The 27,976-nt window shown below is 38.5% G+C and overlaps 1 protein-coding gene across 1 annotated transcript; it reads left to right on the top strand.

The window, feature by feature from the left end:
• The first annotated feature begins 21,772 nt into the window (after positions 1–21,772).
• Positions 21,773–27,656, top strand: PRL (prolactin). The gene is made up of 5 exons (XM_026047025.1): positions 21,773–21,852; positions 23,348–23,529; positions 23,897–24,004; positions 25,407–25,586; positions 27,441–27,656. The coding sequence occupies exons 1-5, from the start codon at positions 21,825–21,827 to the stop codon at positions 27,630–27,632; spliced, it is 690 nt and encodes a 229-aa protein (XP_025902810.1). The 5' UTR covers positions 21,773–21,824; the 3' UTR covers positions 27,633–27,656.
• The last annotated feature ends 320 nt before the right edge of the window (positions 27,657–27,976 follow it).

Here is a 27,976-nt window from a genome sequence, read left to right as displayed (position 1 = left end):
ATTTTAAGTTTTTGCAAGCAGACACCATTTTCTGACATCTGGGAGGGAAATGCGAATTCCAAGCTTGCCACATATAGGGTCCCAATCAGATTTAAGATTTAACAGAGCAATACTTGATTTGAGTCCAATTTATTTTGGGATTGGGGTTTATTATTTTGAAAAGGATACAACTGAGTATCAGAAAGCAGTAGTGTAAGATGAATAGAAATGTGTATGTAGATGAGAGTTGGAAGGAAAGTAGTTTTCCTAGGAGACCTTGTGAAAAAAAAGCTATGCAATGTATATTTACAAAAGGAAAAATGGGATAGAAGAATGGTATCTTTTGGCTAATTGCACCATACATCTGGGAAATTGAAAAGAACTCGAAGATGTTCAATGTCTAAAAGAAACAAAGCAATATGTTTCCCAGGTTACTAGCCTATAAAACAAAAAGCAGGCACAATAATGAACTCAGAGGCTACATTACGCTGCTGTTACGGTCTGCACTGGGTTCAAACTGCTCAGTGGAACTTTAAAGTGAAAAACACAGGAGAAGAGAAAAATAAAGCTGAGAGAGAAGGGAAATGCCCGTGTTCCCCACCAAAAGACTTCTCAGTAGTTCCTGTGCACACACTTCCTTCAAGGTAACCAAAGGCTGCTTTCAGCAAAGCCAGCCGTGATCTTTACTCCATTCTGACTGTCATGGATCTGACACTTTTTGGCCACTGTCAGAAAGCACTTGCCATGTGTCAATCAATTTATTTCTTTTTTTCATGACCCAATTAAAGTAAACTTGAATCCACCCATGAGGCACCCTGCCCTAGCTGCACTTCTGCTCTGATGCACGCTCTGCTCCAACCCTTCTGGAGACAATAAAGGGGCTAAGGGTGGAAAGACACCCTCTGCTTTAATTAAAGCCATTTGTATCATGTAAACGACTCACGACAGAAGCAAGAGGAGTTTATGAATATCGGCTGAATTCAGCCTCACAGAGCAAGGGCCAATATTTACATTTCTATTGCTTAGCACTGTTTGGGTTGGGAATTATAGCAGTCTTCTGATTAACTACCTGCAGGCATGTACCAGTTTGACCTTTTGCATGCTAAATTGCACACACCAAATTAAATTTTCCTCTCTCTTTTACTGAGATAAACAAGGCCAGTTACATGACTCAGACTGCCCTTTTCCTCCTGCCATTCCATATGCAAAGTCAATACTAGCCAGCTAATCCTCTAATTTAAGAGCAGACTTCTGAACTTTTGGAAGTGATTAGAAGGATTTTGTTTTTCTTAAGCAGTTGTGAGTCTATAATTTGTATTCAGTTTGGAAATAAGTGCAAGAAACTTCATAATAAAGAGAGTTTCCTGGTAAGTGGTTTACAGAGGTAAATGAATCAGCAATGTTCATTATTATCTCTATAAATGTGATGAAACAGTACAATCAATAAACTGCAATGGTTGCTTACAGAGCATGCTTTTCAAGAGAATACAGGAGGAAAGGAAAAGAAGATGAGAAAAAATATGTTCAGCAGATGATCAGTTTTATTTTGTACAAAAAATAAATCAGAAACTCTTAGATCAACTTCAGCTATTCATTTTTCAAGTGGTAGTAACTAACATGAGAAAATGTTAAAGCACATCATTACTCAGACATTTTCACTATATCATCAGTTGAAATGGTGCAAATCAGGAACAACTTTGTTGAAATCAGATGGAGTTGTTCTCTGAACCCAACTACATAGATTTAGTAGTACTTGTTTCCCAGCAAATTATGAGCAAATGTAATCAATTTACAGAAGATTTCTTAATTTACACAAAAAAAATTATAGGGAAAATAACAGGTAAGGCCAATGGGAAAGAAAACAAAATCTGTCCTTGTTCTCAGTACAGTCTCAAACAAAACACTAAACCCTGGGCCAGTCCTAGAGTATCGCAAATTTAGCAGCATTCAGTCACTACTAAAGCTGCCTAGAGAGCTGCAGGGATGCTACATCCATTCCCAACACCTTGTAGTGAGAAGAACAAAACACTTGAAGAACTCTAATACAGACTCTATATTGCCCAAATTGATCAGCTTTGGATCTTTCATAACTTTTCACATAATACATTATTCTGGAAAAAAAGGATTTGTAGACCTCACTGTCACTCTGACAAACACTCATTGCTACAATCATACTTCTTTCTCTCTTTGATACCAACATACACAGAGCAGCACAGCAGCCACTTTCACAGAAAAGTGATGATGGTGAAGCATTTGTGAGCTTTTGGTCCTCAGTAAGGTAAATGTTGTGTCTTTTTTTCAAAGGACTGGGGTGACCTAGTTTTGCTGTGTACTTCATCTACTATTTTCATGGCTTCAGGTTCTCTCAGAGAGAAACACAACAAGAACCAGTGAGATATGGCTGAGTCTTTTAACTTTTTGCCACAAACTGCAGTTTGAAAACCTTAGCTCTGCTTACCTGATTTAAACTAAAGCAGATGACAAGTCATATGTTTACCATGAGCACATTAAGGTTTATAGGACAGAACTATTTGCTTTCACAAGTCACTATTAAGTTTTACTGGCTTTTTTATTAGTATATATCTGTGGGGTAAAAAGATTTCTGAGTTGATCAAAAGAAACCAATTATCATGCAAGAGGACGTTTTTCCCTGAGAGTAGCTCCCATGTGTTACATAGACCCTGTGCCATTTATTCAAGACCATAACGGCATATTTGATGATTTCCTTGTTGAGACAAGAGGAGCAAGCATAAATCCCCATGCAGCAAAGGAAAAGAATCTCTTAAATACTACATTTACAAAGATTCTCCTGTGTATATAACAATATACTCTCAAAAGAGAAAAAGAGAGGGTGCTTTGATTTTGCATGTGATTGCCCCACCATAGCATTGGTTCATCAATATTCCTTTTTATTCACCCATGTATCCTGAAAGACAGCCCTCATCTCTTATACATAAAGATATATGAAATTGCATCAGCCACAAGTACCCATAGATACTACGATGGACAAAGAACAATAGAAGCAAATTCCACACTCTGTTCACTGTACTAAGAAATGGCAGAGCAATCTTCTGGGAAATTTCCGTGGTAGAAATAGAAGAGCAGCTACATTTCTCAAGGTCATGACCAGTCAGCTCAAGTTCGTAGATACCACTAAACAGTTCCTGCTAGGTCACGTAAGGGCTAGGTGAGAGGACCAGATGGGAAAGGACTAGCTGAGCTTCAATGAAAAACATTTTAAACGGCAAGTAATTCTGTCAAACTGATGGTAATCAGCATAGCTGTAGGAAAGTGATAAGATTCACTCGGGAAATTCTTCTAGATACGCATCATAATTTACTTAGTCCACAGTTCACTGTTCTTCACAGAGTTTCATACCATTTTCCTTCTCTATTACACCAAGAGACAAGGAAATCTGCATCATTTACAATTTTATAAGTTTACTAAGTGAACTTTACTAAGTTCATGTTCCAGGATTTTACTGAGCAAGCTCTTTGATATGTTTTTATGTATTTTTACATATGCACAATATAGATGCACAAAGCCATACACAGTTCTATAGCCTGTATTATGTCTACTGTGTACATGCACATAGTGCATTTAATTTGAATTGCACCCTCTGCTGTTTCCCAATTCGTAAGCACAGAAGGGATATTAGCTTCTATAAAGCAATTATGATAAATAATGCAGAAATATTTTCCCTCATTTTTCTATTTGCATTACTCCTGTCACATCTTACAGAAATGTGATACATTTTTTTTCTCTACAGAGCATATCCAAACCACATCTTGATTCAAGGAGAACCTTGTCACGTACTGAGGGTAGATGTTTGTCTCCATGCAGAAGTAGTCGTTGAAGAGAATATCAGAAACACACAACTTCATGTTGATGGAGACAGGGTGCAAGCATTTTTTCACTCCAGACCTTTCCTCCCACTACATTTCACATATGCTTGCTGATCTCACCTGACCCTCCAGCAACATGTTTGGAATTTGTACTGTATACCACAATGTGACCATGTTCCCCAACCAAGAAATTATCTGGTTCATCTCTTAAGGTTTTTTTTATTGTTGTTGTTTATTTTTTTCCCTTTTTTTTTTGCAGTCCATCCTCTTACAATTAAAATAAATTATTACAAGTCTTTGTTCCTTTGTTAATTATGCACAGAGGAGCAAGTATCCTTTTCCACTAATTTCATGGACCTCAACTTGAAAGTTAAAAGAGCGTCAGACTTGACAAGTACCTTGATTACTTGATAGCTCCAGCATCTGAGGGATTACTTTCCACAGTTGGCTCCTGGTCGTCTTCTACGTGGAGACTGAAACTAAATAAACAGAGGATGAAATCTAGGGTTTATGGAACTCAATAATAAACTCATTTTTGACTGCAGAGGAGATAGAAATTTTAATGTAGGTTTACAAGAAAACAGAGAAAATGGGAACACTTCCTCCAATACTGATCATTTTCCCCCCCTTTCACTTTTGTCAGGGTTTTTTTTTTCCATCAAATTCCAAAGGATTGGAAAAGGCAGAAGCATTTCCTTTCGCATTACCAAGAATTATATAAAAAATCAAAACTCCAAAAGGATCAACTAAATGTTTCCAATATTTCAAGGCACTGGAATATGCAATTCTATCCCGGAACAGATGTGAAAAGGTACATCTCCTTACTTGTGTTTCACAAGAAGTATGTGCCCATATGTTTTCAGGTTCCTGAGAAACGTAGCTTTGTCATTAAGCAAAATGTGAACAGAACTGTATCAAATGATTATCTGCCTAGATCAAATTAACTTTTATTGCCCTTGTGATAAAGTATTAGACATTTTTAATAAAGGAAGGGAGGATCATAGACTACCTGCCCATAGTGTAGTTTTGAAGATGCATGCCCAAGTCTACTGGCTCCTAAAAATAGCCTGTTTGAGACACAAATAAAGAACTTGGAAGGACATACCCAGATTTATTTTTACCTTCACTAATGTCTTGCGATCTAACTCCTAATGATCGGTTACCCTTCCTTTCCCTTACCTTCCCTGTGAAAAGATATGGAGAACTTCTCCACTTCATAAAAATATTAGGTGTGTGACCCTGAACAAGATCATATCAGTGAACTAAGCACCACACCAACATACAGTAAGTGTGATCCTCTGTATTCTGTAGTTTTGATTAGCAAAACAAAGGATGGTAAGAACAATAATCTCAATTTTTCTGCAGACAGAGAATTGTAGCACAAACTTGGTAAGTAATCTGCTTAGGAAATGAAGGAGTTCGTGTAGCAGTTTGGAATTTAACTCAGATCTCCTGAAGGCCAATTTAGGGTTTTTGGTTTTGTTTTTTTTTTTTTCAAAATGGATCATGTTACTATAGAGAAATAACTTTTATCTCCATCACAGACTTTTGGCTGAAGACTGAATAAACAGCAAAACTCCCATTTATTCTGAGAAAGGACAGAACACATAATACTTTCGTTCAAGAGCCATAAGCTGCCAAGTGAAGAGCAAAAATGCAGAATTAGCATGTGAATTAATTCTATCACCCTGCTAAAAATGAATTCTGCAGCATTTAAAGCTTTCTTTCACAGGCACTTTTTTGTTTCTTACATATGGATCTTGGCAATTAGAAACTGAGTTAATAAGTTTCAAAATAGTGAAATTCCTACTGTGAAGAGCAAGGTATATGAGGTGACAGTAGCAGTTAATAGGCCAAAGGACAAGTTAACATTGCAAAATGTGACCTCTGACAGGAAGGGCAGGAGTCATGGGGCAAATCTGGAAACAGACTGGCTCTTTAAGCCTTCTAGCTTGCGCTACTGGAGCAATCCCTACCTAGTTTATTCTTTTTTTGTCTGGAGACAACAAAACCCTCCAGTTTTATATGTAGCTTCAGGAGCAAAGCATCCTATGTTAACATATCCTGTCTCCTGTGTCTCTCCTGATCTCCTAAAACACTGTTGCCACCATCTTTGGGCCACCACATCCTACCTTTCTGCAGGAACAATACATTTCTGTTTAAAGCAGGCACTGGGTTTCAAAGAAATACATGCTCTGTTTTTCCAACTATAGAACTGATACTTTCACCCAATCACCCACATTTTCATATCAGTGTTCACCTCAGTTGTCTGTAGAGGCCACTATCCTTCAGTTTCTGTAAACACTTAGGTGTAAGAAAATAAGTTCAAATGCTTGATTATACGCAAGTACTTGTAGAGCACATTTACAAGTTTTCAATCAGTACTTGAATCCAAGTTTGATTGTTACAGTCAAACACAGAGTTCAAAATCAGCATTGCTCATGATCAAATACCTGTATCACCAAGCAGGGAACAGACACTGTCTCATGTGACTCTCACGGCCAGTCAGGGTAATGGAAATTATGAGTATCTTGAAGGAACTGACTGCAAAATAACTCAGAATGAGAACCTTCTCCCAAGGAACTGACAACTAATTTTAAAATAATGAATGCATTGAAAAGCAGCACAAGCTTCAATTGCAAACTTATGAGGAGAAAAATAAGCAATGTGTTGAATAAATTGTTTATTCCAAATGATTCATCCAGGCCTATTAACTATCCATCTCTACAAATATTTTCATAAGGCACAATCAACTGACATAAACCACTAGAAGAAACGTGCTGTGGAAACGCAAAGTACTGTTACTGCAGTTTGAGAACAGAAAAACAGATTTTAAAACTCTCTGGAAACCCTCCCTAGTTGGAGAGGCCATGTCAGGCCTGACAAGCACCGAGTTTAAGCTGTGCTCTGATGGCATGCATTGCCGACTAGACCCACGTAGTGCATCTGTCTTCTGGAGCAGCTCAAGGCATTTATTCCTCCTCCTTTCCCCTGCCACAAAAGTGCAACCCGCTTGTGGTCCTGAGGCAGAAGCAATGGGCAGGGTGCAAGGTCTATGATCCCAAACAGGAGCTCATCGCAGGCCAAGAGGTAAAACAGGAGGGCCAGAAGCTCCTCAGAAAAGCAGAATGCAGACATGGAGGCACCGGGATGGAGCCCAGGCAGAAGGAGCCCGTGAGGAGCCGGGCGCCCTCCTCTCCTCGTCCCCCCTTCTCTCTGGAAATCGGGAGCACGCCAAGGGGACGCTTTGAAGTGAGAGCTGCAGGGGCTGCCCGAATGTGATATCATTGATTTCCATAGCATATTCCTTCTCCACGAACACGGATGTGCCTTTTTCAAACGCGGTAGGGAAGTCTTTGATCTGGCGCACTCCACGAGAGGAAAAACGTATAGGCTGAAAGCAACTGCTATATATGGGCTTGGCTGGTGGAAAGGATGACTGGCCCACCTCGAAAGGGCCCCGAACCATCAGGTCTGAGAGAGCTTTTCAGGCTTCCTCAGCCTAAACATTTTATGAAGCGGGGCGGGTCAAAGGTCACCAACTGTCAAAACACAACAAGAGTTACACGGTGCTCCTGTGAGGAAACTAAGCAGACAGTAAAAGCAGAGCTCACGAATTGCACTTCTTAATGCATGCAGCAAATGGTAAAAGCGCCGTTAAAGAGTAACTGGCATTTTCCCCCTAAATCTTTCTGATTTTTACAAGTTGAGCTCAAAGTTAAGAGGGCGTGAGTTTTAAAAGATCAGTGCACACAGGGCACATATGGAATTAAACTATTCTAAATGTCCTTTTTTTTTTTTTTTTTTTAATGGAGGGAAATAACCACCAAACTTTGAACTGCCAAACTTAACCAGCAGCAAACTCCAAAGCACCAGGTGGTTTCATAAACCCAAAGGGTCATAAATCTTTCTTTAAAGTTTCCAGTTTCAAAAAAGAGATTGTTTTCTTTGCGGTTATTTTTTTATTTTTCTCCCTCCCCTCCCTCTCTTTTTTGCCTTTGGGTGTATGACCTGAAAGCCCCCATACACTTTCAAGATTGCGACACCGTCTCCCTGTGCTGCAAAGAGGCTGCCCAGGCACCATCAGGCTCTGGGCATGGCTTCGTTCTCCAGTAGGTACCTCTGTGGAAGGAGCTGCAGGGAAGAACTTCAGTCTCTGTTTTTAAGCACTACCTGCTGTATAGCTCAAAAAAGTAGGAAGAGTTCAAGCTTTTCAGGGCCTCTGTTCTAGCCACTGCTTGGGCCCTTTGAAAAAATAATAATTAAAAAAAAAAAAAAAAAAAAAGAATAAAGGCAGAGTAATACTTATTTTGATGACATCTCCTAAATTAGAATCACTGGTCACCTATAGTCCACCTGGGCAACTCATCTGTCTTGTGGGACACCTTGAAAGCCTCTCAGGAGCAGACAGGAGGTTTGGGGCAAGATGAATATTCAGTGGAATTTGTTTACGAAAAACAGTTGTCAAGAGTACTGTGAGCTTTTCTTGCAGCAGGAACCTGCTAGCAACCATTCTGTTTGCAGGAGCATATTCTGCAGATCTATATGTATTTTATATATACATATATATATATATAACTCCAAATGTGCAGTACATTCCTGGAGACACCCAACCTTCCACAGTTGTTTTGATATAAGAAGTACTATTTCATGCAATCCTTCTCTAATGCTAAAAGAAGCCAGTCAGAGGCTGCATACTGCTCATTTAGATGTTTCTCTGCAATCAAGACACATTCATATACACAGTCCTCTGATCTTCTAAAACTGCCAGAAAATAAAGCAGCAAGGATAGAAGAAATAGTCATACACTTCTGGCTTCCTTCTCTGTTTCCTAATTAGGTCTATAAAAACTGCTTGTTTTCACACATGCCTCAGATCATAGAACCATTCAGGCTAGAAGAGGCCTCAGAGGGCCCCAAGTGAAACCCTGTGCTCAAAGCAGTCTGCTGCCTCTGCTCTGCATGTTCTTCTGTAAAGGATTTAGCATGGAGAGAGGGTCACTTCAATAGCTTTGGGAACATTAACTAACTTGCTTTACATAAATATGACAGATAGGAATTTTCAGACCATTACCACCTTTCTGCTTTAGAAACAGCCCAGAACAAGTCCCCATAAATGGATCACTAGCAACTAATCACAGAGAATGGTTAAAATACACTGCAGCTCTGCATGAGAGTAGGTTTAAATCTCAGCCACTTGATGGCCAAGGGTGTTGTTCCGTCAGGCTGAGGACAGAAAATGCATTGCATCTCCTTGAACATTACTTAGCTAATTAGTCATAATATTCCTATGAAGCCCACGGGTAAGGTAAGCAGCACCAACTTTCACTGGAGGAAAGAAAGAATGCTGTGGAGCGTGGCCAAAGCTATGCAGGAAGCCTAAGTCTGTGTTGAACTGAGGTTAGGTGCTCTCATCCCCTCTGTTGTTCAAATTATTAAACTGCCCTTCTTTGCCGATTAAGTCCGACCAGCTAATGAGATATGGCACTGGCTCAGATATGTGAAACTGGATGAAGAGGTAGTTTAGATACCTGAATCATCTGAGCCTATGTTGCCAATCCTTCATCTGGGCAATAGTCTTTCTTCTGGAATAAATGTTTTTGGAATAAATGGAATAAATAAATTTTGGAATAAATGGAATAAATATTTTCTGAACCTTTCTTTTATCTTGCAACATGCCATCTCTTTCTTTATCCACCATGCATATACAAACATATATACACTTTATCTGAAGATCACATAAAATTATCACTTTTAAAAATGATCATTTTTAAAAAAAAAAAGAAAAAAGAAAAAAGGAAAAAAAAAGAACAGTTTTGCTCCCTCTTAGGTATTTTTTTTAATGTTGCAACTCCATTTGACATACTGCCATTGGCAGCCCCTCCAATAAAAATGAGTAAATCTCTTTTCTTTGGTAGGCTATTTAGGAGCATTTTCAAACTGTAACCACAATTATACAGGCAGCTCCCACTGCATGCATGTGGCAATATTTACTAAATCTCTTGATTCACTAAATATACTTCCATATCCCAATAGGTTTACTGTTATTGCTCTGTGGCACTTTCATATTGATTATAATTTCAAAATTCTGTTCTTGAGTATCCACTAAATCAGGTGACAGCTGATGGATTTAGAACTGAAACACAGCAACGATTTGTTATCCAGAGCTATCAAAATAATAAAGAGATTCTCTCTCTCCTCACCTATTCTCTAGGGCTCACTTTGATTCCCTGCTGAACTGCAGGGAAGACTATTCGCAGACAACAGGTCCAATTCCATTTAGCAACAGCAAATGCAGCATCTGAAATCTTGCAGGGTAGTGGTCAGCATGACAAGGAGGCTATTCTTTTCTACCATAGCTCCTACAAAACTGAGATCCACTCTGCTTTTAACTCAGGAGTGTCACAGTATTGCCCTCTTGACCCTGTGTCTCTGAGAATTATGGACCTTATTGAGAAGTAGCTGTTTCAGGTTAAACACGAGAGGTGGATCCGGGGCTAATAAGCAGAAGGCAACACTTGTCATGCCAGCGTTCAACCCACTGAAACCATAGACTCTTTTGTAATGGAATCTGTGCTCCAGCTCTCAGAGTAGTGCATGACCACCACATTGCACTGGACTCACAGTTAAAAGCAATTGTCAGGTATCCTTTTTTTTCCTTCTTTTTCTTTGACCAACCAAGAGGGACAATGACTGCTAGATATGGATTTGGCGGTGGGGGCTTAAGGGGGTGCTATTGACTTAAATTCCACCATCACAATACGTCCCTAAGGGTGTCTAAAAAATATGCTTGTGATCCAAATGCAGCATGCTACTTTCTCATGTAGCATGCCACTTCCTCAGCTGTAAGCCTACTGGACAGAATATCACATGGATATTCTGATATCTTCTGAAAGAAGACAATCTTTAGTCCTTATCTCTTTAGCCTTAGACAGGCTCGTCTGGTCCTATCTGTATGAGGAGTTATTTCTCATGCAGCACATGCTAGAATAAAATTGCCAGGAAGGAAATCAGGCCTAACAGAATACAAGCTGGATTCTGATGAGACTGAGTTGTGCTATGGGACTCATCGTTTTGACTTGTCCAGCTCAGCTAGAGCACTGACACCCTAAGAGACTGATGCACACCTCTTCTTTTTGATGATGCCTGGTCAAGAAATTTCAGAGTATCTGGTAGCAAGCAGTTTCAAGGGAGTTAATTCTTATCACTTCAACAAAGCACACACACTACCACTAACAAACTACTATCACATGCTATTATCAACACACTACTACTAATTACATTTTTTCTGAGAGTATTTTTGTTATTAGTCTGATAGTTATTTTCTCTTTTGCTACTTCCCTGTGTAAATTTTGCCAAGATTAAAACAGAATAAGGCAATATAACAATTGAACTGAACTCCCAAATTACAATGAGCTAAGAAGTATTTGTCAGGGAAGCTCATATATTTACTTTAGATTCTTGAAGAGTGAATTGAAGTGATAGGTGGATGATTCTTTACTACTGCCATGTTCACACAGGCAACATTCATTGAGATTAGAACAGTAACTGTACCCAAGTTGCATCCTACGGAGTCCACGAACGTAGTAGCTCACCTAAACTCTAGAAGAGATCCCAGCCTTGTTTGAACACTGACTTTAGAATCATGCATGCTAACTCTATCATTACACACTGAACAAATACTGAACCTAGCACTGTGCTAGCAAAGCCCTATGATTAGCTTCTCTTCCATTAGTTGTTCATATACAATGAAAGCAACAAGAATCCAAACAACAGGGATATACAGATTCACAGATTCACAGAATATTTAAGGTTGGAAGGGACCTCTACAGATCATCTAGTCCAACCTTCCTGCTCCAGCAGGCACACCTACAGCATGTGGCACAGGGTGGCATCCAGGCGGGTTTTGAAGACCTCCAGAGTAGGAGACTCCACAACCTCCCTGGGCAGCCTGTTCCACTGCTCTGTCACCCTCACAGTAAAGAAGTTGCTCCTCACCTGGAGACGGAACTTCKTATGCTTCAGCTTTTGGCCATTACCCCTCGTCCTGTCGCTGGCCACCAGTGAAAACAGCTTGTCCCCTTCCTCCCTGCATTCTCCCTTCCTGAACTTATACATATTAATCATATCCCCTCTGAGCCGTCTCTTCTCCAGAGAAAACAGGCCCAGCTCACTCAGCCTYTCTTCATACGAGAGATGTTCCATTCCCTTAATCATCCTGGTTGCTCTTCTCTGGACCCTCTCGAGAAACTCCACGTCCCTCCTATACTGGGGTGCCCAGAACTGAACACAGTACTCCAGGTGCGGCCTCACCAGAGCTGAGTAGAGGGGCAGAATCACCTCCCTCAACCTGCTGGCAACACTCCTCCTGATGCAGGCCAGGATCCCATTGGCCTTCTTGGCCACGAGGGCACACTGCTCACTCATGGTTAACTTAGTGTCAACCAGGACTCCCAGGTCCCTCTCCGTGGAGGTGCTTTCCAGCAGGTCGACCCCTAATCTGTACTGATGCCTGGGGTTATTCCTCCCCAGGTGCAGGACCCTGCACTTGTCCTTATTGAACCTCATGAGGTTCCTCTCTGCCCAACTCTCCAGCCTGTCCAGGTCCCTCTGGATGGCAGCACAGCCCTCCGGAGTGTCGGCCACTCCATCTAGCTTGGTGTCATCTGCAAACTTGCTAAGGGTGCATTCCGTGCCCTCGTCCAGGCACAGCAGACCAATTAATTGCATTTGTACAGAAGAACCTAACTCTTCCAAAAAAACACTCTAAAAAACTCCATGAATCAATGTTGTTGATCCACTAATCAGTATACTACTTTATCCTCCACCATTAACTGCGTATGAGGTACCTCTGTAACCCGCAAGAGAAGTACATGCAATTATTGCATCTAGATGCATGAATACAGGTGGCAGTCTAGTAGATTGGGGGCAGGTAATTGATGTCTGTCTTATCGTACAAAGTAGCATGTTTCTCATATGGCATCACGGTAGGTGTAGACCAGAAGGTATCTGGATTTGAAAAAGGGAAATGCTCTATGACCTGCAGATGATTCAGTAGAAAGTACAAGACAGATGTAGAAGTAAGGGTACATTTTATGTGCAGAGTTTATGATTGGGATGTCTATTAAGGCTACCGAAATATTCCAATTTACAAAGGTATTAAAGGATACAATGTTAAAACTCTTCTTGAAGAAATAGCAATATATGCACTATTGATTTTACCACAAGCCTCTAAAACTAGTTCCACAATCCCTTAGATTTATCACAAAACATAAACATTGAGACTATTTCCCTACACAAATACAAGAGATAAAAACACTGGCAGTATATATTTCAAAAAGGATATCTATAAATATAGACTTTTCTTCTTTCGCAGTTTGAATATGTCATGTGGTACTGGACAACATAGGGGTAATTGTACCTACTCTTATTCAGTTAGCAGGCCTTTCTGACCTGAAGTTCTTAGTGAAAAGAAAAATGAGACTAATCAAATGCCCCCAAAATATCTTTCGTAGAGAGCACTGAACACTGCCAGGGATCTGTCATAAAAGTTAATTGTATCTCTTCCTGATTGATCCTTTAACTCTTCTTTTTAAAAACTTGCAGACCTCACTTCAGAAGGTGAAGGGCAACTTGAAATTCTCAGCAGATATCAGAGGTTTTGGTTGCCCTTTTTCCTTTCAGATTCATGTTCTGAATAGAAGGAAAAAAATGAGAGAGAAATTAAAAAAAAAAGACACATTTAAAAGACATGTAATTAAAAATCTTTGTGAAGTGAAAAGTGGCTGGAGGGAATGCACAAGAATAGTCAGTTATTGCTGGCATGTTTATGGGCTTTGAAGGTTTTTTACATCTAGCTCAGTAAGAATGGTTACCAGAGCTCTACCTCACACTAAGGTTTTATGGGATTAATGAAGTCTTTATTAAACCAAATACCTGCAGTTTCCATTACTGTCCATGCAGCTATGAAAACGCTGCACTTTTCCATACATGGTAGAAATTAAAATTGAAGCACATCAAAAATGGCTGCCACTTTGCCTTTACATTCTCCTGTGAACACCAACATCTCTACTAAGGAAATGGATTTATTTCTTTTGTCTTTGTTTAAAATTACACTACCTTTTTATTATTATCATATTTCTGGCATGTGTCAAACCTACTATATGGAGGATAAACTCAGTACTACTGGCAGATTTTTGGGGATAACATTTTCTGATTCACCTTCAATTTTGCAACAGGTTCTTGTGTAAACTGAGAAAAAAATCACTAAATGGTCATCCTATTTCAATTATGGGGAATCTTCACCTCACAGTTATCTCTAAATAACGGAACTAGAGTCAAGATCAATTTCTACACATGTACTCCAGAGCCATGATGGCAAAAAGCAATGCAATCTGATGCCACTGAAAACGTTGTAAACCACTAAGCAGTATCTTTTTATTCCAGTGCTGCTGACCAAGAAAAGAACATTATAAAATTGGGAACTTCCATTCTACAATCAACTGGAGTCCAGGTTTTCTCCCATGAACATATGTGTACCTGTATTTTTCGAGATTCAGCTGACTCAGAGATTTAAGAATATCAAGAGAACACCTGCTCAGAAAAGCAGACTTAGTGAGAAAGTTAGCATACCGGTGGCAGTTTTTGTTTAAGGATTTCATGATCTGAATAAACCTCTAATCCATTAGTAAGAATTACTTCTAACTTATTTTAATGCTAAAAAAAAAAATTAACAAGTGCTTTTTGGCAGATTCTTCTTTTTTGAAATACACAAATTAGTTTATTTTATTCAAGTGGGCAATTTATCTTTCTTCTGGCTGGCTTCTACAGGGTAGGGTGGTATTGGTAGGTTTCACAAGCTACAGGCCAAATATGCTTGAAATGTGTTCCATAAGGAATTATCCTCAAAGCTTGGAAACGGAGCCAGAGAATAAATGCACCAAGGAGAAAGTGAGAAGAAGATTGTATTTCACTTGATTCCTTGCTGTTTCCCCCTCCCTCCCCAATGGACATTGTAACAATATCAACACTTTTCTTTGGGAAGAGTTGCATTTAAAGTAACCCAAGAAATTATTTTATAATTGCACTTCAAAAATGTACAGTCATATATTTAGAACACACTGAACAAGCAGACATGATGGATGGTGGTATTTAAGTTGCCCAGCACTGCTACTTCCTTAATGTCTTTGCATTTAATGAACAGACCACATTGGAAGACACTAATGAAAGCACAGGAGCAAAACAGGCTCCCTTTGCTACAGCTCTTCCTGCCTACAAAATCTACTTCCTTCCACAAAATCTACTGCGCAAGTACCAAGTCACATGGTAACAAGTCACACATGTGATGTGCTTGCTCTTGCTCAGCCATGAAGCTATATACAAGGTCGACCACTTGGAATGACGAGGCACTTTTGATAATGGCAATGCCGTGACGTTTCCACATGCTCAAATTACAGGTTGAGGACTTAGGAAATGAGTAAGGAGAAAAGCCACGAGCAGATGCAAATATATTCATTGGAGAAGAGACTGAACGAAAGACATCTTCCGTTTTTTAATGAATTTTTAAACACATAAATGTGCTACAGGTGTGCAATTTAATGCATTTGACCTTTTAAGGAGTGGTTGGCAATGTGTTTATCTGCTCGCTAGTGAGAAGTTTTCCTGAAATCACTTCTCTCTGTCTTTTAGAAATGTTTTCTTTGAAAACTGAACTTATATTAATTATTATAAATAATCATTTACTTCTTCCTTGCCTATATTATCAACCATCCACTATAGCTATTATTTTTGAGAATTTAAGTTATATGAGAATGGTTAGAAATGACATTCTTTCCCATTTCCTTCATTTCCACATATTGGTCAGTGTTTAGCTGGAAAAAATGTTATTCTTTTGAATTAGATCTTCAGGCTAAAGGTCTTATGGATATGGTATGAACGAGTTCTATGAAAACATGTAAAGGAATTATATTGTTTATCCAAGGTCTAAATCTTATCAAAGAAAAAGCACTGGGATCTATATGGTTAATATCTGATTAGGCAAACATTTGAGGCGTAGGTGTAATTTTGCTCAGTTGACTTATATCACGTGAAACTACTTCTGCTATATATGTGAGCAGGTCTAAGTAGCCAATAAAATGCTGTTCCAAGGCACTTGGCCAATTTATGAGAAAGGAGGGGAATGCCTTCAGCTAAACCGATTTCTTTGTTTTTCAAAAAAAAATTGTTCTTATTAACAAGTGGTAAGTTACAAATACTTACAAACATTAGCCTAAGTGCAATAAATGTAAGAATTAAAATATGTACAAAAAATGATATATTGGATATAGTTATAATGATATATTAAACAATATTTGAAGTGCCAAGTTTCCTAGAGGTTAGAATATGTCTGATACTGACATACCTCATCCATTCTAATTGTTTTTACTTGATTATTTTTGCTTATTTATTAGGCTTAGAGTCAGCAACAAGAAAACAAACAGGAAAAATATGTCAATATGTTTTGGAATCAGTAAGAGTATTAAGTAAAGGTCACATTGTTACAGTATCACTTCTATCCCAATATGAAATGGACAATTTCAAGGAGCAGCATGCATTCCTCCCTCCGAAACATGCACAACTAGAGCAGGTTTCTCCCGAAGAAACAAGAAGGTCAGCACTAATCTCTGCCTACTGCTTTACTTTCAGCTAATATCACTCCCCCAGATATATTTCTACTCACCATCTCCTCTCTATTAAATCCTTCTGTACATACCAGGAATTATCTGTCCAAAGAGTACTCCACATACGAAAAACAGCGCATCTTCAGAAAGATACGTTCTCTTCTAAAACACACAACAAAATATCCATTTGTCATTTCAGGATACTACCCATTAGCGAAACCATGCTAAAACAACATTATATTTACCACTGCCCCTGGAACTACCCAGCTATTGAAACCTGCTCAAAAATCTCTGTACATACTTCAGTACACTTTCCAGAGCATTTGTAATTAAATAAGAAAAATCCTCTTACAACCCTGGTTCCACAAAGCACTTATGGTAATGTTTTTTTCAGTGATGCATTTATCCGTAGGATTAAAAATATGCAAATATTTAAAGGGAGTACTGATTTCTCTTATTTTCCACTTGCTGGCAATAAAACTGAAGGCTTCTTATGGGAATTTTGCTGTTTATTACCTCTTATTTATAGAGATAGCCACAAATACAATAAACACAATAGCAGTATTTACCCAGCCTACCAGGAAGTTTCATTTGGTATGCCTAGCCTAGGTATATTCTTGAAACTTCTTCTATTTTATAGTGAAAAATGATCAGCTGCAATCAGGATTTTATGGGGAACAACTTACTGATTGTAGCAGAACGTGGCCATGGAAAATGAATTAAGAGATAAAAGAAAATGTATGTGAAAATAAGCAAATCCTATAAACTGCTTAAATCATTAGGTCTCCAGTTCTTGGAGTCATGTTTAACATGCCTCAGAATCAAATGTATTTTTCCCCATAGCTAAGAAAATTTCAGTGATGTTTTTACAGCAGTAACTGTATCCTCAGTAAGGGTCAAAGTGTGCAAATACATGCCTGTGTTACTACAACATTTGGACCAGACTGTTTAAGAGCTTCAGAAAGTAGTTACAACTGCTTAGACCCTTAATTGTACAGCAGTACTCCTAGGAATCAATTCAAAAGTTTGGGGCAGAATAGAGATTCTGTTTGTTTTTAGTTTTAAGATCATTGCTGTTCTAGGCCTGAAAAAAAAAATAGGATTTAAGCTACCAAGCAGAAGATGAAAAATTTTGCAGCCACATGACTTGAAATGCTGAACCAGCAAAGACTCTCCCTACCATTTCACTTTCAAGCAAAAGTTTTGTTTTACATCTTTGCCTTGGCAGATGTCAGACCATTATCATCCACTCTCCACCAATCAAATAAATACAGTATCAAGTATCAAGCTGGCATAAGCACCCTAATGTGGTCCCTAGCTAATTCAATAAAAGTGTGCTAATGCAGTTGTGTGTGATACAGATCACATTTATACTGCTATATTATTGGATAATATGTACATAAGGCACTAGCGAAGACAGAGCCTCAAGCTTCAAACCAGGGAACGTATCAGGACCAATGTGCTTTTGCTTTGCCCTTTGTGAATTCCAAAGTTTTCACAGCTACAGTTAGCTGGACTCCTGCTTGGGATTCCTACTTAATATTTCACAGTGCACTTGGGTATGTGTCATCAGAGCGGGAATGCTGACAACCGATTTTTGAAACACATTCTGCCATATTATTTTTATGTCGACTTCTAAAATTGTGTGAAACCACACTGATACTTCAATTAAAAGTCAACTGAAAATCTCCCAAAGATTTCCACCTTTTTTTTTTCTCCATATGGAACCATTTTCCTGTATGTTCTTATTGATTTCTTACCAGACTTCATGCAGAGACCACACTAAGAAAGCATTTAATCCCCATTTAGCTGTTTCTATTGAGACAAACATTTGGAGAGAATGTATCCTAAATTCTTCCATTCCTTACATGAAAAAGAAGGGGAGGAAGAGCCTTTGTTTTATAGAATCCTGGCAAAATCACTTATATTTTGCATGAAGGATTCTAATCTTGCAGATTATAGAGAATAATCAGAAGAGACAAAATATTTGTCTTCTGGAAGTATCAAGATTCAAAAAATATAGTTTATTCTTCCTCTAAATATATTTTCCCCAAATTAGAAATGCTAAAGTGCTGTGAGGATATTTTTTGATCCAGATTTGAATTTTTCCAAAGCCAACCAGTAAATGAAATTGACTGGATAACTTTATTCTATAAAAAGAATGTGGTAACCATCAGTCAAACACAACATTTTGGACATATCAAACTTTAAATGAGATAAAAATGAGGACAGCAATATTTAATCTTTCATCACTGATCAGTACTTCCTAATCAAAATTTGACAAAAACTCATGAAGAGCAATCTAATGTGAGCTGGAAAGATCACATCATTAACAAATGAGCACTGAATATAAATTCTGCCCCTGTAATACTTGTAATGCTTATGAAACATTGGGTTATGAAGCATTTATGATTAGCTAAAAGATATATAAACTCTGCATGCTCTAAGGTCTACTTTTGGCATATTGCTTACACTGTGTATAACAATCTAATAATTTTGCTATTTTCAGAAAAGCCCTTGAGGATAAAATAAATATAATAATGTAGACAGTATGAATTGAATTACATTTGGACAATATGAATTAAGTTACAGTCCTGAAGTTCTGTTAGAATTAGGAGGTGATGAGGCTCCTTTACTAAGCTTCAAGGAACAGTCACAGGAGATGGGATGCCAAGTCTCAGACTTCTCCTTTGAAGAATATAAATTCAGACCCTTTTTAAAAGGCTGAAGGGAGATCCCAGGCCAAAGACATATCCATTACAAATAGTGTTGTGTTCTAAACTCTATATTTAGCACAACATTTTTTTTAATTCCAGTAAGCATTTTCAGCTACTGTAAATTTTATCGTCAGTTCCTGCCTGAGGATAAAAGAAAATTCATATTCAGTCCTATAATTACTTGTATACCTATATACAAGAAAATATATATACTATATGTTTCATTTACTTTTCCCTCTCCTTCCTCTTATCTCACCTTAATTTCCTTTTTAGCTCTAGTAAGTACAGTCTTTACTTAAAGCATTGGCCTAGGAGTTGGGAGATCTTGTTTTTCTCTGCAAAGATTTCCTGTGAAACCATGAATAAACATCTTAAACTCTGCATCAGTTCTTACATCAGATGAAAATATGTACCTTTACGTTTATATATTTTAGAGAGTTTCCTTTCTCCTTCTGCCTATGATTCTTAATTGTTGAGAATTTTAATCCATCCTGTTTGTAAAATATTTGAGGATTTCAGGATAAAAGACAAAAGAGAAAAGCAAAGTATATTATTATGTGCTAGAATGCTTTAATTAAATCATCATGCAGTGGTTTCGTATAAACCACTCTTCAGTGATCTACATTTAAGGAACTTGCCTCCCCTCAGAAAGTCACAGAGAAGCTTTTCTAGGCAGCAATTTATATGAGGACCTCAATTTCAGGTACTTCTATTGGGCCTAGGATGAATCTCTCTCTCTCTCTCTCCAGTAATGGTGGAGGGAGCCTAGGCACATTATCTACTGCCGGTGTAAATAAATTCCTTTGTTAGCTATTCCCTGACATTATGTACCCTATTTTGGTATCACTACCATCTTCTTAAAATGCCAAGTAAAGGAGGCTGGTAAAAGTAAAGGCAGGCAGGCAAAGTAAAGCAGGTTGGTGGGTTTGGAATCATAAATAGCATTTTCTGCTTTAGGGATTGTGATGATGGGCTGTGCAATTTTCCTTCCCTTCATTCAGAGTTCTCTTCTATTACCCTTAGATACCCGGATATTTCAAGTGTACCTGTAATGCTGGGTAAGTTTTTCAAATACAGCTAAATAGAATTTAGCTACATAAAGAGCATAAAACGTGGCTGTGGTTTAGAAGTTTTTCCAACATCCACTGCAGAGTTTTCATCATAGTACTATTTTGACTTTATTGCCTTTGTCAGATTGCTACTCCTCTCTGCTGCAGGCAACTGCTTCATTTACCTAGTACGGCCTACAAACAGAACCAGCCTTGGGTTGCTACCCTTATAAGTTTATGCACATGTAACACACCATTCCAGCAATTATCCTACACCTTAGCAGAAACACCACTTTGTACCTGCTCTACGCTATGGTTCACACATCTCCTTTTGTTACCTCCCAATGGATGGTCACCTTCCATGATTTACCCTCTAAAGGATACAATACTCTTATTTTTCCTGTCTCTGGTTTATGATGTCTTCAAGTTATGCAATAATGAAGGATACCAGCTTACATACAAGGATAACATGCTTATCTGTTACACAGTATAGTATAGAACAAGTTGTGTAAAGGCAAGAAAATTCATTAGCACTGTGTACTTTATTCATTATAACCATCTAATTTGGAAGGTCTTTCCATGGGTAAAGGGATCTGAGAAACAGATGAGAGGTTATACATTTGCTACCATATTCATACAGCTGAGCCTCAAATAATGGAAAAAACAGGGCCAACTTGGTGAGATTAGTTTGTAGATTACCACAAACACATCAGAACTGGAAACAAATCCCACTAACTACGCAACAGGTGTTCTGAATATGGCAGACACGCAAATCTTTTGCGCACAAAACTTTTAAGCACAGAAATTAACTTTGTGTTTTTGTAGCATTTTTAATAGTGCTTTTTTAATTAATAAACATTTATGATTAAACAGTACCTCAATCGTTGCAAACTAGTTATTTTTTAGTACAAAAACTGCCACTTTTTCTCTATATATCTTTCAGATCGACCAGTTATTTAATCATTAGAGCTGTTATTTTTTAAAAAACTATTGTATATTCAGAATGCCATGGCTTTACAGATAGTGAACTATCTTTTCGGGAGCCTTCATCTCTATTTTTCTGATAAATTTCAGTACAATTTATGTGTTTCTCTCTGTGGACGTTACAAAATATGTTTTCCATCCCTCAAAATAGCCAAAATTTTAAAATAAATAAGCTTAGATGACTGAGGAGACCAAGAAGAATGAGAAGACTGCTTTGGAGAGCGGAACCAGTAGGCTATAGCCTTTGAGCATATCTATCTCGGAACAGATAACTAGAACATTCTAGGATCAATAGCATTTGCACTGAATTTAGGGGGGAAAATGGCTCTTTCTTCAGCAATATTTAGGTTTCCACAACCGAACTTGTTAATGAAATTCCCTTTTGCAGTTAAAAATAAAAAGCCAAAAAATACTGAATATGAATGTGAAAGAAATGCAATTTGATGTTTGTAATTATCGAGGTAAACTCCATGACCTGTTGAATATATGCAAAATGGACCCTGGACGGTGTATATAAATCTGGCATGTTCAAATAAGAGCAAGTGTTCCGACTTCCTTTTGGTAAAGCAAGTCACCATACAGGATCCTCAACATGGGCAACAAGGGGGCTTCGCTGAAAGGTAAGACTTTTGCCATTCATTTACTGTTAATTTTTATGCCTCTTTAAATTTAGATTGAATGAGGAAGTAACCAAGGTTAAAGCTGTAGAAACTGACATCTTCCAGCCACCAGTGACTGGAAGAAACTTCTGCACTGGTGAAAGTTGCCTCCACCTCAAATATTTAGCGTTCAGACCTTCAAGTAGAATGCATCTTGACCACCTTTTTACTCAGTTTTAAGACTATCCTTGAGTAGCTGGCTTGACAAGTGTGGCACTTGGACACCAAGGGCCGGATCCAGACTGCTTTGCTACTGCCAGACACCACCACATAGCTGCCAGAAGACGACAATAACGAAGTCATTATCCACAAAGTCCAGAAGTAATCTAGTAATTTAGCACTGATAATTTTAAAAACATTTTTAAGTCAACAGCTCTCAGGTTTTCTTATTCGAGGCATTATTCCTCAGAATGCACTTCTAACTACAACGTATCTTATTTATGGGAAGGAAGGAGATCTCGCTTCAACATCGTGTAAAGGGGGACACTTTCCTTAAAATCATAATTATAAAGAAAGCAACCTATTACATGATAACAGGGCATGATTTATGGACTATTGAATTTAGCACTGATAAGTTTGCTAAATCAAAGTGTATAGCAGGCCAAATTCCAGCACTGAAGCAATATTCTTTGGATGAGTATCTCACGTACCCAACATTGCCTTTAAAGGTTGGGCTTTGTGCATATTTTACTTTGGTGAGTAGAAGGCTTCACTCTCTTCAGTCAATATTAAAACGTTTTGTTTTAATTTAATAGGGTGATTTTTGTCTTTTAAAAGTTCCCTATATCGGTTGCAGAAGCTCAGGAAAGAAAGTCCTCTATGTTCTCTACGTTTTCTTAGCAATAGACAATTTAGGGTTAAATGCTAAAAAGCAGAACAGCACAGCTGCTGGAAGTCTTCTGAAAGAACTCCCAGGACAATCAAAACCTTCAGAGAGTGACCTAACCACCCTCCCACAAAAGTAATTTAAACTCCAAATGTTTGCAAAGAAAAAGATCTGTGGGAGGAGGAGGAGGGAAAAAAAAGAAGAATGTACTTTCCAAACATATATATTTGTGCAAATACAATTATGTATTGATATTTACACAGTGAAAAAGGTGGTTTTTTTTTGTTTGTTTGTTTTTTTTTTTTTTTTTTTTTTTTTTTTTTTTTTAGTCACTATGTAATCAAGTCAGGCACAATGATAAGACTGATCTGAATACAATGTGCTATAACACAGGTTACTTTGTCCCCTCAACCTGTGATGGGCTCTGCTACACAGCTGATGGTAGAAGGAAGAATGGGATAATAGAGTTATAGTGTTTTCCTCCATCCATTTTCAGCAGCTAGTGCAAGGGGTACTCTGAGCCATGCAACTGAGCACAGAAAACATCTGTCTCCATTCTGATCTCTTACTTCTGGCCTTAGAGTTACTTCTAATTGCAATTCTGTTTTGGTGTATTTTAAACCTGAATAGGTTTGTTGCTGGTGGCCCTTCTCGTGTCCCACATGTTTCTGGCAAAGGAAGGAGTGACATCCTTGCCCATCTGTCCCAATGGATCCGTCAACTGCCAAGTCTCCCTTGGGGAACTTTTTGATCGGGCAGTTAAACTTTCACACTACATCCACTTCCTCTCTTCAGAAATATTCAATGAATTTGTAAGTACTCTGCCTTTTTTAAGCACCGCCATATGTTAACATATTAAATCCTTCAGTAAGTCAACAAATATGACTGCTTTACAGAACGTGATAGTCACAGCAGTGATAACAGCTACCTATAATTTTGACCGTAACTTAGTTCCTCAACACTTCTATTAGAATACGCCATTTTCCCATCATTCTGTATGGGATAATTTTTCCTTGGCTGTGTGCCAGTTTCAGTCTAAATGTTCACTTGAAAATTTTGACCTTTCCAGCGCAGAAGTAGCGATAAAAGCAATAGAGCAACACTTACCCAATACATTGTCTGAATTGCATCTCCTCCTACTTATCTCCTTCAATGATGCCTGTTCTTGCTGACGTGCAGGACGAGCGCTATGCCCAGGGCCGGGGGTTTATTACAAAGGCTGTCAATGGCTGCCACACTTCCTCCCTCACCACTCCCGAAGACAAGGAGCAGGCTCAGCAGATCCACGTAAGTCCCATTTCTAATGCGTTCAGTGCGAGATACAGGAGGTGGGGACAAAGGAATGAAGAGGCAGCAAACATGGAGCTAGGGAAATAGTTCTTTCAGAATAGAAAACCTGGGAAGAGAAAAGCGCTCCCCCCCTCACCCTCATCCCCCCAGAAAAAGCTGATGTAACATTTCCTTATATTAACTTACAAACTATAAAGAGTATGTAAGTTCAGTAGTTCCTGTATGTTGCATTCAGTCATTGAATCCTATTTCCAGTGAGCCTCATGGAGAAAAATTAGTTCCTACAGACTCAGCATACCACAGTCTTCAAACATTATATTAAAACATCTAATAAGCAATTATTAATAAACAGGAAAATACATTGGCTCTATAATGAATACTGTATGCGGGCAAATGCCTTCCCAGGAACTGAAGGCACTGACATTACCAGACAGACACTGAACAGGTATTACTGCAGTTACCAGCAGGTAAAAGTGACCACATTGTTACTGAGGTCACCTAGGTCATCGTCACCCAGAGACTTTTATGCAAAGTATTTATAAAGAGAAACATGCTACATATGTCAATTTAATAAGATAAAAAAAGATGGAGAGTCTTGCTCTGCCTAGGCTCACAGATACAATTTTAGCACTGAAATACTCTGGATAAAAAAAAATTAGCACAAATTGAATGGGAAAATAAGAGAATGAATGGGAAAGTGCCAGAGATAGATTTTTTTTATCAGTTTCAAGACAAAAATAGTCTTGCAACCCCTGCTGCATCATCTTCTCAGCTTGTAGAGAGAACTCAGAAGTCCTTGTGGGAGCACTGGAATTCACAGTCCTGAGAACAGAGCAGAAATCTGATGGCGTCAAGATGCAGTGCATCTAACAAAGAGGAAATGGTTGAAAAGGAGCATAGCCATGAGCTTTTTGAATTTTTATTTGCCCACAAGAAAGCAACATTTTAAAAACAGAGAACTATGACTGGAGATGAGTTATACAGAGGTAATAAAAACTATTAAGTGGTTTACCACAATAAGCATCTTCCATAAAAAGAAAAAAGTCATGGGATTTAAAATGTTTATTAAAAATCAGGTGATTTTTTTTTTCACAGAGATGAAACACAGTTGTGCTTCAACTAGCCCATAGCATGCAAAAGTTTTAGTGATAATTTCCATTATACTGTTATAACTATTTGTTCTGTTACAGTAAAAAATGTTGGTAGGAATAACAGATTGTATTAAAAAAAAAAAAAAAAAAGCAATTGTTTAGAGGTATCAAAGACAGAAAAGTCACTTGAAAGAGGTTGCAGTCAGTGGAAGGTCTCAGAATAATTCCCATGACACTACAGTGTCTGCGCTGGCTTGCACTGACTTGCACTGGCCTTTCTGTTTTAACTACCTCTTCTTAACGTGCAGCACGAAGACCTGCTGAACCTCGTAGTGGGTGTGCTGCGCTCCTGGAACGACCCCCTGGTTCACCTGGCATCCGAAGTTCAAAGAATCAAAGAAGCTCCAGACACCATCCTCTGGAAGGCGGTAGAGATTGAGGAACAAAACAAGCGACTTCTAGAAGGAATGGAGAAAATAGTTGGACGGGTAAGTACAAGGCCCACCCTATCGCCATAGAAAGCCATCTACAATGGGAGGCTCTCCTCACTTGGAATGAGAAAGAAAATGGTAGATGCCAAGGAAGAAAAAGGAGCCAGTGACAGATAGGTGAATGTGAGAACATGTCAGCTGCAACTTTTTGGGGTATCTTCTGATTTATAAAGAGACTGTGTGATGTGATTGGCTTAAAACAATCTAGCATGTCCAACTGGACAGTAATGTCCTACTTCGATGGCAGGTGTAATCATCATGACTGGCAATCTTCATTCTTTAGTGTTTTGAATGTGCAGTCCTAAATGTTTTAGGATGTACTTGTGCTCTTTTTGTATGTACATATTTAAATGTTTGTTGTTTAAATGTATACACGTCTGTATACATATAGGTATTACGTACTTTTAAGAAACTGATAGAATGCTTAAAACTATTCTTAAAGTCTGCCTTTCACAAACATGTGGCCTATAACTAACTCATGAAGGCAACTTTCATTTCTTTTCCCCCGATACTGGTTCCTCAGAACTCTGGCTCCAACTTGGCTCCCCATACTTTTGTAAGGTTAGACCACAGGGTTAACCTGACAAAACCCATATTCAAATACCCTTTGTTATCAGTAATTGATTGAAAGCTTTCTTGAATAAAAGCAGCTCTAGCTTGTTTATTTTTCAAGGGGCCTCTGGCAGACCCTATATATCATCCTGTCAGTAAGTTAGATGTTAATAAGAATTTCTGACTTTACTGGCTTTAGCTTTGGCTGTGAACAGGATTAAGAGTGCCACCATCACTATATCTTCCACTTTCATTCCACTGGCTCATACATGGTCACTCTGGCATGAGTCTATTTACTCAGAAACTTTATCCCATCCAGGCCACAAATGCATTTATCAGTGTAATCTAATACGTCTCTGTCCCATATCCAAGTGTAAAATCTTGTAGAAGGGGATCCAACATAACACTGGAAGTCAAGTGCTGGTAAATAACTTGTCGCCACCTCCTCATTCACATTATTTACAAATGGGGTTTGGAGACATGGCTGGGAAATTCATAAAAGTCAAATGATGGTTTTGAGTGATAGCAGGTCTGCTGCTTTGTTCTCCACGTGTGAGTGAGAGACTCTATAGATAGTCTTCCATGTGCTTTCATAAAGTGTAACTGGTGGGAGACAGGAAAGATTCCAAGTAGCAACAGGCACAATTTTCTTCATGCTATAAAAGGTAGATTTGAATGATTATCTCTTTCAAATAAGGGACGACCTAAATCAATATTCCTGTCAGATTCTACGTGACTACATGAGTTCCTACATATAGCTTTATAACGCTGGAGGTGATTGTGTCACCCTTTTTTTTTTTTTTTTTTTTTTTTTTTTAAATGAAATAAGACATGAAGATGTGCTGCTTGAAGATGTGTTTGGCAACACCTTCTTCAAGCTGCCCATACCAGAGAGATTATGAGACAGGCTGAAGATAAAACTGAAGATAGACACAGATTTCTGAGAACAAATGCTTACAAAGATTTTAAACTGGAGGAAACCAAAGAGAGATGCCTGATGAGCCCATATATTCCACTTCTCTGCAAAGCCAGATTCTGCTCAATATTGGCAAGAATACTGTATCTATTAAAACAATAGTGGCACTGTTAAGCACCTTGCATATTATAGGGAAGGAAACTGAAAAACCTCACAGAGGTCCACTCAAAATCACCATGAGGATATAGAACATTAATCAGGGAGCCATTACAGAAAATACTTTACAAGCAGTACCCTGCAAATTAGCGTTCCTTAGGGATGATATTTCTTAATACTCTACCTCCAGCCAGTTTCATTAGTACGATGTCATTTTGTGTCTTTAGGTTCACCCTGGCGACATAGGAAACGACATCTACTCTCCGTGGACCGGCCTTCCATCCCTGCAGCTTGCAGACGAGGACTCCCGGCTCTTTGCCTTCTACAATCTGCTGCACTGCCTCCGCAGAGATTCCCACAAGATCGACAACTATCTCAAGCTTCTGAAGTGCCGTCTAATCCACGACAGCAACTGCTAAGTGCTGGTGGGCCGAATCACCTACCGAAGCCATTCAGCCCAGCGCTCCACTTGCTCTGCCACTTTTCATTGGAAACTTTACAAAAAGTCACACTGTACTGTATCGGGATTGTCAGTAACGTTCAAGCAGTTTGTGTGGATTCTGGCTGCAACTATTAGCACCGTTTACCTTGGTGTTTTAAATGTTATCATAAATTACTGGTATGACAAGGATACACTTTTCTGTCTCTTCACCTAGTAGTATTTCAGTGATAACCAGATTGTGCAGATAAAAATAAAAATATTACTAAATTCAAAATGCATAAACCTGAGTGGCATCAGTGAAAAAAATACCAGCTAATAGGA

The sequence above is a fragment of the Nothoprocta perdicaria genome, unplaced genomic scaffold (genome assembly GCF_003342845.1).
Source record: "Nothoprocta perdicaria isolate Ctin4 unplaced genomic scaffold, notPer1 scaffold_47, whole genome shotgun sequence".
NCBI classification, from domain to species: domain Eukaryota; kingdom Metazoa; phylum Chordata; class Aves; order Tinamiformes; family Tinamidae; genus Nothoprocta; species Nothoprocta perdicaria.
Note: the sequence above shows the minus strand (reverse complement) of the source record. Positions and strands in the feature narration are given on the sequence as shown.